The 17,891-nt window shown below is 36.2% G+C and overlaps 1 protein-coding gene and 2 non-coding genes across 3 annotated transcripts; 2 read left to right on the top strand and 1 right to left on the bottom strand.

Annotated features, from left to right (window-relative positions):
• Window positions 1–5,473: 5,473 nt before the first annotated feature.
• Window positions 5,474–5,546, bottom strand: Trnaf-gaa (transfer RNA phenylalanine (anticodon GAA)). The gene has a single exon. It is a non-coding gene; the product is annotated as a tRNA-Phe (tRNA).
• Window positions 5,547–6,079: 533 nt separating this feature from the next.
• Window positions 6,080–6,151, top strand: Trnaw-cca (transfer RNA tryptophan (anticodon CCA)). The gene has a single exon. It is a non-coding gene; the product is annotated as a tRNA-Trp (tRNA).
• Window positions 6,152–6,561: 410 nt separating this feature from the next.
• LOC123534774 (TNF receptor-associated factor 4-like) lies at window positions 6,562–14,928 on the top strand. Its single transcript, XM_045317197.2, has 8 exons — window positions 6,562–7,055; window positions 7,362–7,560; window positions 8,150–8,254; window positions 8,624–8,944; window positions 10,422–10,556; window positions 11,568–11,766; window positions 12,053–12,204; window positions 12,579–14,928. The coding sequence occupies exons 1-8, from the start codon at window positions 6,970–6,972 to the stop codon at window positions 12,753–12,755; spliced, it is 1,374 nt and encodes a 457-aa protein (XP_045173132.2). The 5' UTR covers window positions 6,562–6,969; the 3' UTR covers window positions 12,756–14,928.
• The last annotated feature ends 2,963 nt before the right edge of the window (window positions 14,929–17,891 follow it).

Below are 17,891 nucleotides of genomic sequence, written 5' to 3'. Positions count from 1 at the left end.
TGCTGTCAATTTGTCTTTATTATAACCCCCCCCCACCCCCACCCCCGAAAAAAAATCGGCGAAAAAATGCCTTCTCATCTGACACCAGTACTGGTTTTTTCAGGAAGCGGACTTGCGAGTGCTTCAAATTAGCCAGAAGCTTTCATCACAATCAAGCTTGAATAAATTTATATAAACTAAAAAAGCTCAACACGCACATGACTTCCCGCAAAACCGGAGAATGCCAAAATTGCACACGGAGAATAAAATGATGGTAAATTGCAGTCATCATCAAAAGAACAAACTTCAATCAGCTTTCTTTGCATTGCAGTTAAGAGTTGCTACATAGTTTTAAGAATTTCTGTGTATGTCAAAAATAGAAAACACATGTAGCTGTGATACATTGTGAGACATTTACGCTATTCCTTGTTAAAGGCTTATGCTAGAATTCGGGGCGAAAATTTTCCCAGTAATAGAATTTCTTCAAATTTTGGATATTGAAGGAAAATCATCTAACAAATAAAAATATGCAATGAAACTTATTGGGGAAATGACGTTTTTAAGGGCAGGTAACTCTTTTTCAATACCGGTGACCTATGATTTTTATTGCATATTTTTGTTTCTTAGTTGATTTTCCTTCAATATCCAAAGTTTGAAGAAATTCTTTTGTTGTGAATATTTTCACCCATCTTATATACAGGGAATTCTAGCGTATGTCCTTGGAAGTGTAATCCTATATGGAAATTTACTGGATACCTTAAATTATTTTGTAAACAAATATCTTAATAGAAGCATGCATGTATGGTCGATGGGCTGCCTGTTATATCTCTTTACATCTTGCATGCATGTATAGTCGATGCGCTGCAAGAGCTATTGGCGTCATTCATATTTGTTTGATGCGCTTTTCGTTATAGTTAAATGCGTCTAGCATTTGTGGTGGGTGCGCTTTAGGTTATAGCTGTTTCAATCTTGCATGTGTGGTCGATGCACTGCAAGTTATAGCGATTTGTGTCTTGCGTGCATGTTTGATGCACTGCAAGTTATAGCTATTTGTGTCTTGCGTGCATGTTTTATGCACTGCAAGTTATAGCGATTTGTGTCTTGCGTGCATGTTTGATGCACTGCAAGTTATAGCTATTTGTGTCTTGCGTGCATGTTTGATGCACTGCAAGTTATAGCGATTTGTGTCTTGCATACATGTTTGATGCACTGTAAGTTATAGCTATTTGTGTCTTGTATGTATAGCTGACGTAGTGTTTGGCGACCTCTGGTTTTCTACTTTTACTATTTTAAAATCTTAGAAGAATCTCTGCAAGTTATAGCTATTTGGTTTTTGCATATTAGAGGCGCTGCGAGTTATTTTTATTAGCTATTTCCTTCTGGATCATTTTCATCGTTTTTATTTTGTTGACATGTATGGGCGAGGTTCTGCAAGCGCAGAGAGCGTTGACGCCACGCATGCGTTATACTAATGCTCAGTTTACTAATTTATTACTTTAAAAACTTTAAAATTAGTCATCACCTCACGAGACATTTTTTAACAATCGATCCTTTCGGCATTTAGTAATAACTTGAAGTGTGGAGGATGTGAAATAGACATTCTTGATAATCTTTCGAATTTCATGTCAAAAACAAATGATGTCAACGCGACAATAAAGGCATTCCATTTGCGATACGTCAACGCAAAATTTTGTCCGCATTCGGCAACGTCATTTAGACACACGTTTCCAGTGCTGTATTTATGTTGGTCAACTTTTATCAATGCTTAAGCGGCTATTGAAGCGGTATATTAATTTTCTAGAGTTAAGGGTATTTTTTTTGTAGAACAAACATTTGTCTGTAGATGCTGGTCATGATTCATATCTCAAACGTATTCAATTTTCGGCCAAAAAGACGAATCTGCATCGATCGTTTACGTTTCGCCATGGACATTCTGTTTTGAATGTGGATAAGTCCAAACGCACGTAAACATCCCCGAACAATATCAAACAAGAGGACCATGATGGTCCTGAATCGCTCACCTCTTCCCACATGACCTAGTTTTGAGTATGACATCGTTTTTTCTACTATTTGACATAGTGACCTAGTTTTTGAGCTCATGTGACCCAGTTTTGAACTTGACCTAGATATTATCAAGATAAAAATTCTGTCCAATTTTCATGAAGATCCATTGAAAAATATGGTCTCTAGAGAGGTCACAAGGTTTATCTATTATCTGAACTATTGACCTAGTTTTCGAAGGTACGTGACCCTGTTTTGAATTTTACCTAGATATCATCAAGGTGAAATTCTCACTAATTTTCATGAAGATCTCATGAAAAATATGGCCTCTAGAGAGGTCACAAGGTTTTTCTATTTTTATACCTACTGGCCTAGTTTTTGACCGCACGTGACCCAGTTTCGAAACTGACCTAGATATCATCAAGGTGAACATTCAGATCAATTTTCATGAAGATCCATTGAAAAATATGGCCTCTAGAGAGGTCTAAAGATTTTTCTAATTTTAGACCTACTGACCTAGTTTCTGACCGCAGTTGATCCAGTTTCAAACTTGACCTAGATATCATCAAGATGAACATTCAGACCAACTTTCATACAGATCCCGTGAAAAGTATGGCCTCTAGAGAGGTCACAACGTTTTTTATTATTTGACCTACTGACCTAGTTTTTTAAGGCACGTGACCCAGTTTCTAACTTGACCTAGATATCATCAAGGTGAACATTCTGACCAATTTTCATGAAGATCCATTCAAGGGTATGGCCTCTAGAGAGGTCACAAGGTTTTTCTATTTCAAGACCTACTGACCTAGTTTTTGATCGCAGTTGACCCAGTTTCAAACTTGACCTATATATCATCAAGATAAACATTCAGACCAACTTTCATACAGATCCCATAAAAAATATGGCCTCTAGAGAGGTCACAACGTTTTTTTTATTATTTGACCTACTGACCTACTTTTTGAAGGCACGTGACCCACTTTCGAACTTGACCTTGATATCATCAAGATGAACATTCTGACCAAATTTTATGGAGATCCATTCACAAGTCTGTCCTCTAGAGAGGTCACAAGGTTTTTCTATTTTTAGACCTACTGACCTAGTTTTTGACCGCACATGACCCTGTTTCAAACTTGACCTAGATATCATCAAGATGAACATTCTGACCAACTTTCATACAGATCCCATGAAAAATATGGCCTTTAGAGAGGTCACAAGGTTTTTCTATTATTTGACCTACTGGCATAGTTTTGAAGGCACGTGACCCAGTTTCGAACTCGACCTAGTTATCATCAAGGTGAACATTCTGACCAATTTTGATGAAGATCTCATGAAATATATGGCCTCTAGGGAGGTCACAAGGTTTTTCTGTTTTTAGACCTACTGACCTAGTTTTTGACCGCAGGTGACCAAGTTTCGAACTTGACCTAGATATCATCAAGGTGAACGTTCTGACCAATTTTCATGAAGATCTTGTGAAATATATGGCCTCTAGAGAGGTCACAACGTTTTTCTATTTTTAGACCTACTGACCTAGTTTTTGATGGCACGTGACCCAGTTTCGAAACTGACCTAGATATCATCAATATGAACATTCTGACCAATTTCCATGAAGATCTTGTAAAAATATGGCCTCTAGAGAGGTCACAAGGTTTTTCTATTTTTAGACCTACTGACCTAGTTTTTGAGGCCATGTGACCCAGTTTCGAACTTGACCTAGATATCATCAAGATGAACATTCTGACCAACTTTCATAAAGATCCCACAAAAAATGTGAGCTCTAGAGTGGTCACAAGCAAAAGTTTACGGATGCACGCACGGACGCACGGACGGACGAACGACGGACGACGGACACCGCGCGATCACAAAAGCTCACCTTGTCACTTTGTGACAGGTGAGCTAAAAACAGTTTGTTTGTTTTTTGTTTTTTTTTTTTGTTATTAGTCATTTCCTCTGGCGCCGAAAACAAAATGCCAACCATCCAACCCACTCTTTGAAGTGCCTAGTTGGCGGCAGCAATCATAATGTCTTTAAGAGTGGCCTAAATCATAAGTGTTAGCAATGAAATATATTATTATTATACCACATTTATATAGCACTCTTTTCATGCACATGTACACGTTCAAAAGCGCTTCACAGAAATATTGCAAAAATACTAACAAATACGCATACGAAATCAATGCATTCCACATTAACAAAATTCATAAATGTAAAACGTATAGATTAAATAAGATAAACATACATACATATTTAAAAGTATTTAAATGACCCTAGGATAAAATACTACTCTACACTGTTTTATGAAGAAGAAGAAAAAAAGCATCAATGTATCGGTCAGTAAACAAAATATTGTACAAAGAAGTGGCTAGCATGACAGCTTCCCTGATTTTGACGGGAAGGGAGTTCAAAAGATTTGGAGCAGTGCACGAAAAGCTGCGATTGCCATACATCATGGTTTCTGTTATTGGCATAACCAGTGACAGCGTGTCTTGTGATCTTAGGTTTCAGACAGGTTTATACGCTTCTATCATATCCCTAATATAGGCAGGGGACTGATTGTGTAAAGCCTTAAAGGCGTGGGTCAGAACCTTATTATTGTTATAAAGCACGTTCCGGAAAAGTCTTTTGCTTGGGTACTTTTTCACTGAATTCGGCAACTAAGTACATCGAAGGAGATTTGCATTAGGTGTAAAACATGCCGAATGAATTGTGAACTACTTTAATTATGTACAGTTACTCAGGCAAAAACAAAAATATTTTTAAAAAAAAAGCTAAAAACGACAGGGTCTTCCAGCCAATCTATTAGTACCTACGTAAGTAAAAATGTTCAACATCTGGTGAGCACAAGGCTAAATCAATAAACACATTTTATTTTCTTCAGAGATACATATACAATCCCGGGGGAGGATCCCGTACCAAGACCAGCGGGAGGGGGATACCCCACCCCACATTCGCCCCGCATGCGCGTAAATTTTTGTAAAGCCTGGATACGCGCTTGATAATGGTGGATACAAATAGTTCTTATGTTTTCGCCTCAGCAGAATATTTTTGCTTAGTTCAAGTTCTGTATCTTCCCCTTCCTGAAATCGGTTATCATGTCTTTGATTAACATTTTGGTGCTATTTTCATCATAGGGTCATTCACCAACAGGTCGTATTTGAGCTTATGTTAGTGTGTTTGTTTGACGGCTAATTAATGTTTTTACTAGCAAACATAAACCCCCACATATCTCTTGCTTTCTACTAAGCCCTGGAAATGAAAACTAGGAATCTTGGAGAGAAAATAATTGTTTAATAATTTATGAAAGCAGACGTAGAAATAATTTATAATATTATATTGTATACACATGACTCCTATTCTCTCTTTAGTTAAGTGAACGACATGTGCTTTAGAAAAACTGAATGAACGTTTTTCTATATCTTCACCTTAGACATGTAAAATAATCCATTTCTGTATATAAAATGAAAAATGTATCAGCCGCCGAACGTTCCGTTCGCGCCGGAACCCGGGATCGAACCAGGGACCTTTAGATCTTCAGTCTAACGCTCTCCCAACTGAGCTATTCCGGCTGATGGAAACTTTGTTGGCAGACATAGAATTTATACTTATACGTTTATTTTGTTATATTGTTGGCAGACACAGCTTATTTTGTTATAAAAAGGAAGACGTTTCAAATAACTTGCATATCGTTAAAGCCTCCATTTTCTAGAAGATTAAGGGTCCAGTGTAAAAAACTTCAAATAAGAAAAATGTAGAACATAGATCGATATAAAATTACTGTAGATCTAACAGACCGTAGATTCTATCTCAACTGACATTTACAAACTAGATCTAATCTTGTCGTTTCTTTTAATCAAAATACAATAACTGTGGATGAAATAATGTGGTAATAAATAATGTGGTAATTACGTTATATGAGTAAGAATATTTGTATGCTAGCTATTAAAAATACTGGATTCTACTAGAAACAGACTATACACTGAAACTTAAGTCTATACTGAAACAGACTATAATATTATACGTAAATATCTCACGAGACTTAGCGAGAATACGTAGCTTCAATTTATTAATTAACACAATACGTAGTCACGTGACAGCAGACGACCTCGTGGCGCAACGGTAGCGCGTCTGACTCCAGATCAGAAGGTTGCGTGTTCAAATCACGTCGGGGTCATTCATTTTTGCATTCATGAAAATCCGTTTTTAATATACATGTATATTCAAGCGTCTTCTTTATCATATTGCCTAAATTAATGTATGGCTCACACGCTCTCTGAAAAGGAGGAAACATTGCTAGAGTCTACATAAATCAAATCAGGAGATTTCTAGCTCCGATTGTTACAGAACGAGCATTTTTCAGCAGATAAATTTTAACTGCTTTTTAATAAATCTTTTAAAAGTATTTCTACAATCTAAAGATCTACACACAAAATCAGTACTTCTCATGGTGGACACGTCACAGGTCTACATGTCTGATTGATGGCACAGATATTATCTAGATCTAGAATCTAGACTAGATCTATACTTTTATTTCATTTTACTTTCCCTTAACCTTTATGCTATTGATTATAAAGGAGTAAGGCAAACGGTCAACATTGATACATAATTTATTATGTCCTTGTTCTGAGTCAAACAATTTACGCTTAAACAACTCATTAGTGACATGACTGAACAAAAAAACGTTCGTTTACTAAGTATATAAAACTGCTTGCACTAACACTAAAGTAAACTAGTCCATAGATGTATATGACTGTATAATCAATTTTCAACGTCAATATTCAAATTAATAACGTCTTAGAAACAAATTGTACATACGGGGAAACAAATATTGCTTTACTAAGTTAGGCTTCACAGATTGATTGTTATAAAAGTGATTAAAATTTAAAAGGAAACTGTTTTATCTAGTGAAAAATATTCACCAAAATATTTTTTTTAAAATATCTGTTCTTATCAGTAACTATTTTTTCCATCGTTCCAGTATCGCAGTACACAATGAGCAGTTTATCAGTTCCCGGCAATGGAGTTGATATTCATGCACGAGCAGGCTCGAGAAACGGAGTTGTAACCCCTACCATCGTGTAAGTATACCTAACGTCGAGTTATCTAGCGAAAAATTACTGATGCATTTCTGTTTTATACTAATTAAGCTTGTGTAATATAGGCCTACTTCAAATTATTAGATGTTAACATTTGTAGAATCTAGTCGGGTTTCTAATAATTTTACTGAAAACTAAGTAAATTAATAAATATTCCTTCGCTGATGGCAAAATACATACTTCTAGAAATCAATATTGAAATGACAAACCTGCACTTGCTATAGATCGTGCAACTAGTAGCACGTGTCTCCAGCACATCCCAATACCGGAAGTTCACTTTTACTACAGTGATCAAGAAGAGTATGAATATTGTTTTGTTGATCCGCTCGAGAAGGATTATGAGTGTCCTGTGTGTGGTAGTGTGCTCAAATACCCGGTACTGTTTGAGGAGTGTGGCCACCGCTGCTGCGCCAACTGTCTACCGGAATTGCTGAGAACCACTGCAAAATGTCCGCTAGACGGCACACCTATAGACAGAAACAGACAGGTCAGTATTTTAAAATATTTTAATGAAAAGTAACGGTGCTAAATATACTAGTAGCTTATAATTTTTATGCAACAAGCGCCCAAAAATGACAGAGATTCGTTCAGATAAGAAATTCTTTTTATCTATTTAGTATAAAAAAACTATATTTTCAAAACTGGTTATTCTGCAGCCGCTGATTCAATAAGTTTCTCCGAGGGGACCGGTGGTCCGGTGGTTAGATTGTAGACCGCTCAGCCAGGAGGTCGTGGGTTTTCAGACCCCCACCGGTGTCATGACTATGCCTTTTCATATGACACCAATATTATTGTTATTTTTTTCTAGGAAGCAGACTACAGAGTGATTGAAATAAATTTCAAGCCTACCTCAGAATCGGGCTAAAATATCTGCTATGGTAACTTTAATTTAGTGGGGAAGTCGACATTTAATTAAGCGCTGTAAATCTACCTAATTAAATTTAAAAGAAGATTCTTTCGGGGCATAAAACATAATTAAGTAATACATGTATAGTAACATACTCGATTTGACTGATTCCATTAAAATGTGCAAGCTGCCTGATGATGATGATGATGACTTGTTGTTTCTGTACTAGGTGATAGTAGACAAAGAGTATCAGCGGGAGATAGAGGCACTGAAGGTGAACTGTTCCTTCTACACTAAGGGATGTACCTGGTCCGGTCAGCTGAAAGATATTCAGGTTTAATATCAATTACATCACTTTATTATCCTTACAGTACAATTTAATGTAGTCTAAAAGCTGGTGATCAAGCTCGGTAGAAACTCTATAACGACTTTATTGTTAAAGTTAAATCTAAATATCTCAGATATTTTCAAGCACCGAATCCAGTATTAAAGCATCTAGTTAACCTGATAATTTTTTTCTTCAAAATTCGGAAAAAAAGATATAACTACAATGTACATAAAATATAATTGAATAGCCTCAGGAATTATATCCCATGAACAAAACATGTGGTCTGAATGCAGACTATAAAGCATTCTTCTAGTTTCGTTATGTTGACCACTGGCTAAAATACTAGTTGAATGTCACTAGCATTTCTTATCACAGATCCACATTGCCGATTGCAAGTTTCATTTACTGAAATGTCCAAAGGGTTGTGGTGTGAAGCTCGAGAAGATCGTGCTAAAACATCACCTCCAGGAAGACTGCGAAAAACGTGATATTCGGTGCGAATTTTGTTCACTACGCATGCGTGCTGAAGAGGAAGTGAGCCATCTTGGGACTTGTGGCAAGTTCAAGATGCCATGTCCTAACAGGTGCAGCGACGGTAAAGAGATCATGCGGGAGAACCTTCAAGAACATTTGGAGAACCAGTGTTCTCGAGCAAAAATAAGATGTCCGTTCTGGGACGGTGGCTGCCAGTATATGGTACGTATCGTAATCACCTATATAATGGAAATGTTCCGAATCGCAATGATGTAAGGACTCACTGACGAATGATCATAAATATCAACAGTTTTTCCGTGCTAGCTCAACATTCGATTTTTTCTCACCTTAAACATGTCTGTAACTCCGTCTACGTCGTATCCTCCATCAAACAATTGCCGTATCCTCCAACAAACACTTACTGACATTATGAGTTGGTAAATATTACCGTTTCGCTCAACGCTCAAACTTCCGAAGATACTTTATCAGGGTGGTCAACCCGCATGGCTTTTTGATATCGTATACACATGGAAAAAATTCCCTCGATTAAGGGAACATTTTTGCGTATAATTTCGTTATCACTCGACAGAAATCATAAATGTCAAAGAAAGGAAATGGGCGCTTTCCTCGCCAAAAGCGTCTTCCAGAAATGTTTGATACTTTAATCAAACACTTTGCCCAAATATTTTTCTTCAAGAACCAAATGTGTAGGTATACACTAGACTTTTGGCGAAGTGTTAAAAGTGACAGACGTTTTGTGCCGAGGAAAGCATTTGTTCTTCTGTCTTCGACGCTTTTTATTTTATTAAAATCCATAAAGTAACAAGGGCTTACAGGCATGAATCGAGCGACTATCCCCGTGTGCACACTATCAAAGCCACGCGGGTTGGTAACCCTAGATATGTTGCATCGGCGTTTTATATGCAGATTGTTACGAATGTTCTGTGACATCTTGACCAAACCAAGGCATACTGGCTTCGGTTCAAAGCAGACCTGTTTTGGTTTGTTTGTTTGTTTTGTGCTGGGCTAAGCGCCGTTTTTCAACAATATTTCAGTTATGTAATGTCGGGCAGTTAACCTAACCGGAGTGTATTCTGTACAAGTACTAACATGTTCTCCGCAAACAACTGTAAACTTCTCCACATAATTCAGGTATGGGGGACCAAATGACTCCTAACATAATCATCTCCTTGCCAGGACAAGAAAACAATCCAGAATGACGAAAAACTGTTCTAATGTCGAATCTACATCTTTCAATAAACTGGTAAAAGACATAAATCATGGCAACTTGTTTAGTGTAGACAGTGCTTTTTGTCCCCCATTTGCGTCTTTTTGAGTGGCAGCTTCAAGATAATTTTCGGAGCATTTAATTAGAAATCTTCCTATTTTTCTTGCAAGGCTGTGCTGTCAAATGCTCTGATAAAGGGTTTTTGATGAGGAGCACCTGACCAGTATGGTATGACCACGTTTTCATGCTGGGTTTATTGAAAAGTAAACATGGCAGTTTGGACGGCAGAAAAAAAAATAGATGTTTTAATTGAAACATAATTACGTTCAAAAGCCATGTTTATATAATACAACATAAGTATTGTTCTTCAATTATTCTAGATAGTACATTAGTGCTTAATGGGCTGTATGTATATAATTTTGAAAAAGTATCTTTTATCTATACTTTACTTACTTTTTATTCCAAACGCAGTGTAAACGGAAACATATGGACAAACACATCAAGGAGGATCCCATTGTGCATCTTGGAATGGCGTGTGACACGGTCATTCTACACCGCAAAGAGCTGGAAATACATGCTAAATCTCTTGAAAAACATCTGAAACAGGTATCCGCTCTTCTTCAATAATTCATTTAGTAAACCAACGTATAAAATCACCTAAATTGACATTTTAAGGTATAAAACTAAGGGGACTGCAAGCAAATTTTTATCATTTAAATGGCGTCATTCATATAACAATAATGTGTCTTTCTCCATAAATATAATGTGTCGGCACCATCTTTATCACTTATCATTGAGCTATTTGGCATTCAGGTTTGACCTACTTAATACACTGATACTTTATTGTCAACCCTTTAAGAATGTTCTCGAAGTATAAATTCCAAAAGATAAACTTATAATGGCGTTAGTAATTTAATTTACATGTGTGTAAACTAGCTAGCTTAAATACTAATAAAATCTGTTAATCCTCTACATAACGAAAACAATAAAGCTTACCAGAACTATATGTAGAATTCCAAAGTTTATGTACAGCCCAATACTGACCTCCCGCCGAATTTGTTTTTTTACCAACAAAACACGCTGCGTAATAACAAGCTGCGGGGGGAACTATTAAAGGGGAAATATCAGGGACATAAATAGATCTTATTCCTGGAAATGTGGAAAAATTGAAAGGAAAAATGTTTAAAAAATGAAAGTAATCTCATTTATACAGTTAATATGAATACTTTTGCAAGTGAACGGTTATGTAAACGCGCAATATTTCCAGCTATTAAATATTCCATGTTACCCCGCAGATTCCATGGAATTCCCTGTAAGGCGCCTCGGCCATTAACACAGTCATGGATGATTAACGCGCAGTTGTATTGGCGACATTGTGATCATGAAACAAAATGACAAACTTTATGGGTATCTATGTCTGTGATATATATTCATTGAGAGAGTACAATAAGTAATGTTAAATGAAATGAAAGCGGGAAAATCGGATTAAGTGCTACAACGTCAGTTGTCAACAGAAAACCATTAGGAAATGAGAAAGACAGCGTTTTCCCCATAAATAAACTGTCATAAAATGCACAACGTTAGTAAACACTTCAGTATAGAGCTTTTTTTCATTAGATAACCACCCTGGAACGCAAAGTTGATGCCTTAGAAAAGTTGTACGGCTGTCAGTTGGTATGGAAGATCGAGAAATGGTCTGAGAGAGTTCATGAGGCTAAACTCGGCAGGAAAGCCACACTGTTCAGTCCGCCGTTCCTCACTAGTCGTCATGGTTACAAGATGGCGATGTCACTCTGTCCGTATGGTGATGGAAAAGGTAAATATATTAGAATCATTTCCATAAATAAATGTACACGTGTGGTAATACTTGCGAATACATTCGGTCTTTTATCGAACTGGTATTTTATGCGACAATACATCAGGTGCAAAACAACAGAAGATCAACAATATCGTTTACAAAAATATTCCGTGGCAAATGTAAACATACTTTTTCAGGTATTAATCTCCTACAATTTAGTTTTACTTTCTATTGTGTCTTTACGCATAATCCGCATTTTTACCCCGATTTTGAAAAAAACAACAACACGTAACGTATATTTCAGCCCGAGGGAAGTTCCTGTCCATTTTTATCTGTATATGTAGCGGAGAGTATGACCCTTTACTACTGTGGCCGTTCCGTCATCGAGTCACGTTTACGTTAGTCGACCAGTGTCAAGACCCAGAGGCAAGACGTAACGTTAGTTACATCATCCAGGTAACGTAGGATTATTCTTACTAACTGATACCTTTCTGTCAGCTGAATTTATTCCATCAATTCATATGTATAGTCAAATATAATGAATAATTTATTTATTTATTTGGGTTTACGGCGCACCAACACAGTATAGGTTATATGGCGCCAAACAGGACTACACATTTTGGTTCCACATCTCATTTAAAAGTCGTGCAAAAAAGTTCAAACTGTCTGTATCAGCATTGCGCGGTACTGTCAGAATTGATTCGAACTAGGACCGTAACAATTAGACAAAGCATTTCTTTAATGACTTCAGGGAATACCAACATTAACAATGATTAATATTTTAAACTTTAAAACGTTTTTTCTTGCACACTTATTTGGTTACGTTTCAGCCAAATGCAATCAAAGACAACAAACCTTTCCTTGGACGTCCAGTTGGAGAGAGAAACGCATCATTTGGTGCCCAAAAGTTTGTCGAGTTGAACATACTTGACACATATGATTATCTCCGAGATGATCAATTGTTTATCAAATGTGAGATAGACAGTGAACACATGATGTTGTTGTAAAGTCAGAAAGATTGTAAAAACATAATACTAGTGTAAATAGGTGATACATAGTGAAAACATATAGTTTATAGTAAGAAAGACAGGAAACTCATCATGCTGTTGTAAATGTAAGTTAGACAGTGAACGCATGATGTTGTTGTTTATGTAAGAAAGACAGTGAATACATGACAATGTTGTTAATGTGAGATAGACGGTCAACAAATGAAGTTGCTATAATTATGTGAAATAGAACTTGAACACACGGTGATGCTGTTAATGTGAGATAGACAATCAGTGAAAAAAGAAGTAACTATTATGTGAGATAGAAAGTGAACAAATGATGATGTAGTTAATGCGAGATAAACAGTGGTCATGACATGCTTTTTAGTTAGAAAGACATTGAACTCGTCATGATGTTGTTAATGTTAGATAAGTAGTAATTGTAATGATGCCTATGTTTTTTTTTGCGAGATACACAATAAACACATACATGTATACAGGAAACAAAAGAAGCTGTACTTAATTAAGATAGACAGTGGACACATGATCTTGTTGTTAACATGAGTTAGAGAGTGAACATATAATAATGTTGTTAACATTAGATTATGAGTGAACACATGACATTGTTGTTAACATTAGATAGAGTGCAAACACAAGAAGCTTTGTTAACACACATGATGCTGATGTTGATTAAAATCGACAGTGAATACATGATGCGTGTGTTGTTATGAGATAGACAGACAGTGAACACATGATGCTGATGTTGATTAAAATCGACAGTGAATACACGATACAAGTGTTGTTATGAGATAGACAGACAGTGAACACATGATGCCAATATCATTGTTTGATAGATAGTGAACACATGATGCCTGTGTGTGTTTTTTGTGAGATACACAATAAACACATAATGCCGATGCTATTGTGAGAAAGACAGTGAACATATGATGCCAATGTTATTTTGAGAAAGACGGCTGACACATGATGCTGATGTTATTGTAAGAAAGACAGTGAACACATGCAGTTGTTAAATCTGAGATAGTCAATGAACACATGATGTCGATGTTACTGTGAGAAAGACAGTGAACACATGAAGTTGTTGTTAATACGAGACAGACAATGAACACATGATGTCAATGTTACTGTGAGAAAGACAGTGAACACATGAAGTTGTTGTTAAATCTGAGACAGACAATGTGATGACGTTGTTTATGTGAGTTGACAGTGAACACATTATGAGGCTGATTTAAATGAAAATAATCCGTGAACATATGATGATATAAATGTTGTAAATGTGAGGTACACAGAGAACACTTGATGCTGTGAAATGTGATGTAGGCAATGAACACATAATCCTGTAAAAAAGTAAGATCACATTGTACAAATGCAATGATAGACAGTGAAAATGTGATACATGTATTTTGAAAATGTAAGGGACATAATGAGCACAAGATGTTATATAAATTTTTTAGGCAGTGAACAAATATACAACATTCTGTAATGCAAAAAAGACCGTGAACACATGATGCTGTGAAAATGTTAGATAGACAGTGAAAATATGTTGTTGTAGATGTAGAACCAGAAAGAGACTTAGTTGGAGTAATGGAACTTCACTCACAGCAGTCATTCATGATTTCAAAGACTAATGAAGAATTTGACAGCATTCAGTATAACAGATTTTTGAGAAAAAAATTCATACATACAAAACTTTCAAACAACTTTTTAAAAGTTTAAAATGAGCATAATTTTGTTAAAATGTATGCAAGAGTTATGACACCTGCCATGCAAGATATGTGTAGAGTTTGAAAACATTTGGTTTGTAAGATGCTGAAAAATACGTTTACATGCAAAACTTTCACAAAATTTCAGTGTTAAAAAGGGGCATAATTGTGACAAAGTATAAATCACAGTTATGAAACCTACCATGTAAGGTCATCTTATAATGCTAAAGATGTGTGAAAAGTTTGAAAACATTTTGTCTTTGAGTTAGGGAACATTTAGTCAAATAATTTCTGAAAAACCTGCTTACATTCAAAACTTGCACAAATTTTCTCTTTTAAAAAAAAGGGAATATTTCTGATAAATAAAAAGAGTTACATTGAGTGCCATGTGAGACCACTTCCTGATAGTGGCCCAGTTGTTAATAACTGGTCCAACATTATTAATAAAGACTTGTTTGGAGTTTGCAGGCATTTGTCTAGTAGTTCTTGAGAAATCAGCTTACATGAAAAACTTGTGACTTGAATGTCGACACGGACTAGTGGGTAACAAAAGCCAAAAAGAAATTCAATGAATTTTTGTTTTTGCCATAGAATAATCATTGTGTGCTATGGTGTAAACAAGAGGGCCATGAAGGCCCTGTATCACTCACCTGACCTAGGAATCATCAAGATTAACATTCTGACCAAATTTCATTAAGATATGGTCATAAATGTAGCCTCTAGAGTGTTAACTAGCTTTTTCCTTGATTTGACATGGTGACCTAGTTTTTGCCCTACATGACCTAGATTCAAACTGGACCTTGAGATCATCAAGATTAAAATTCTGACCAAATTTCATGAAGATACAGTCATAAATGTGGCCTCTACAGTGTTAACAAGCTTTTCCTTTGATTTGACCTAGTGACCTAGTTTTTGACCCCAGATGAATCAATATCGAACTCGTCCAAGATTTCATTTAAGGGAACATTCTGACCAAGTTTCATTAAGATTGGGCCAAAATTGTGACCTCTAGAGTGTTAACAAGCTTTTCCTTTGATTTGACCTGGTGACCTAGTTTTTGACCCCATAAGACCAAGATTCGAACTTGACCTAAAGATCATCAAGATTAACATTCTGACCAAGTTTCATGAAGATATAGTCATAAATGTGGCCTCTAGAGTGTTAACAAGCTTTTCCTTTGATTTGACCTAGTGACCTAGTTTTTGAACCCATCGGACCCAGGTTTGAACTTGACCTATATATCATCAAGATTAACATTCTGACAAAGTTTCATTAAGATACGGTCATAAATGTGTCCTCAAGAGTGTTAACTAGCTTTTCCTTTGATTTGACCTAATGACCTAGTTTTTGACCCTACATGACCCAGATTCAAACTGGACCTTGAGATCATCAAGATTAACATTCTGACCAAATTTCATAAAGATACAGTCATAAATGTGGCCTCTACAGTGTTAACAAGCTATTCCTTTGATTTGACCTGGTGACCTAGTTTTTGACCCCAGATGACCCAATTATATCAAACTCATCCAAAATTTTATTAAGGGTAACATTCTGACCAAGTTTCATTAAGATTGGGCCAAAATTGTGACCTCTAGAGTGTTAACAAGCTTTTCCTTTGATTTGACCTGGTGACCTAGTTTTTGACCCCGGATGACCCATTACCGAACTCGTCCAAGATTTTATTGAGGGTAACATTCTGACCAAGTTTCATTAAGATTGGGCCAAAATTGTGACCTCTAGAGTGTTAACAGTCAAATTGTTGACGACGATGACGGACAGACGACTGACGGACGACGACGGACACAGGGCGATCACAAAAGCTCACCTTGAGCACTTTGTGCTCAGGTGAGCTAAAAAGTTGTACACTATATATACCTTAAATGATCATGTAAAGTGTTTGAGACAACCCCTCATGTTAATATTTATTTTAGTAATTTTATCTGACAGCTCCGTAACATTCATTGTTCAGAAGATGTAAAAACAATTTCTATAAAGGTCACCTTGTTTGGTAATAAGTAATTTGTCTTACAACACATATACTTTGACTCACCACATTCTATTTTGTAGAAAATATCAAACCTCTTTTTCAAACATATTTCTTCTCTAAATTTGTTTTTGTTGCATATCTATCCTACTTATCTGGGTACTCCGAGAAAGGAAAAATAGTTTACATATATATTTTAAATTTGCAGCTCTTTTGTCATTTTGACAGCTTTACTTTCACTTTCATTTTGCAATTTTTGCATTTTATTGTAATGTGTATGGTTTGTTACACTTCCAACTCCCGGAGTAATATGTTAGCCACACAATAATCAGAAAGTAGTGATAAGTACTTTTGAAAAAGATGTTTGATATCTTCTACAAAACAGAACATGAACAGTCAAAGTACAAGTGATATTGGACAAAATGTGTTGTTCAACATAAATTAGCCTGTCTTGAAAGTTTTTCCTACCTATTAAGTACAGCTTGATATATTCTTTATGATAAACCAAGGCATATGTGGTGCAGAATACTGAAACAAAGATTCATCCGAGAGGAGGTTTTAAAAGACTTGACAAAAACCCAAAGTTAAATGGTATTGTTCAGCCAGAGGCATAATTCACTTAACAATAGACCTTGACCTTGAGTTGGCTTGCCATGCAAGTTCTGCACATAATCTTGACTTTTATAGGAATATATTTGAAAAACAGGCCTTTAGTGGGGCTAAACAGATATCAATATAACATAGATTTTTAAGTATAAACCCTTTGATCTTTCACTTGTGATATAGACGTTGGGCTGGTCTGACTAAGACAAGGCTTCTGTTTAGATCTTGACAATATAGTTGTTTCAAAATCCTTTAAAGGGTTGAGATATGGAGTGGATATAAAAGCAAGGTCAAAAAGCCAATACCTCAAGTTGTGATGCTGACATTGGTTTAGTAAAGAGTGACCTTGATCAGGTCCATGTGCATACCTCATTGCGAGCCTCTGGAAAGGATTTATGGACAGAAAAACTGTCCCTGTGACTTAAATATTGCCTCAATACCCTGTCACAGACACTTAAATAAGCAAAACATGTACCTGTCACATTGACTCAAATGTAGCCAAAATATATCTGTCACTGTGACTCGTATAAAGTTGCAATATACCTGTCACAGTTCCTCAAATATAGCCACTTTATACCAGTCACAGTGACTCATATCTAGCCCCACATACCTGTCACAGTGACTCAGATCTAGCCCCCATATACCTGTCATTGTGATTCAAATATAGCCCCCGCATACCTGTCATAGGGACTCAAATATGAAACTACAAATTATTAATACTGAAGAAGAGTCCCTTGTATGGGTGCTTTATAAAAATAATTTGTAAGAAAGGGAGAAGCTTCTGGAACTGAAGTGTGTTCTGTATCTTGAACTATCCTCCAACTAACATTACTAACTGTCTTCTGGAGG

This window comes from Mercenaria mercenaria, chromosome 12 (assembly GCF_021730395.1).
Source record: "Mercenaria mercenaria strain notata chromosome 12, MADL_Memer_1, whole genome shotgun sequence".
NCBI classification, from domain to species: domain Eukaryota; kingdom Metazoa; phylum Mollusca; class Bivalvia; order Venerida; family Veneridae; genus Mercenaria; species Mercenaria mercenaria.
The sequence above is the reverse complement of the archived record's forward strand: the minus strand, read 5'-3'. Positions and strand labels throughout refer to the sequence as shown.

Coding starts and splice junctions, on each gene's coding strand:
- LOC123534774 (XM_045317197.2), top strand. CDS start 6,970: ATGAGCAGTTTATCAGTTCCCGGCAATGGAGTTGATATTCATGCACGA. Junction 7,561..8,149: donor CTATAGACAGAAACAGACAG/GTCAGTATTTTA, acceptor TTTCTGTACTAG/GTGATAGTAGACAAAGAGTA. Junction 11,767..12,052: donor TCCGTATGGTGATGGAAAAG/GTAAATATATTA, acceptor CGTATATTTCAG/CCCGAGGGAAGTTCCTGTCC.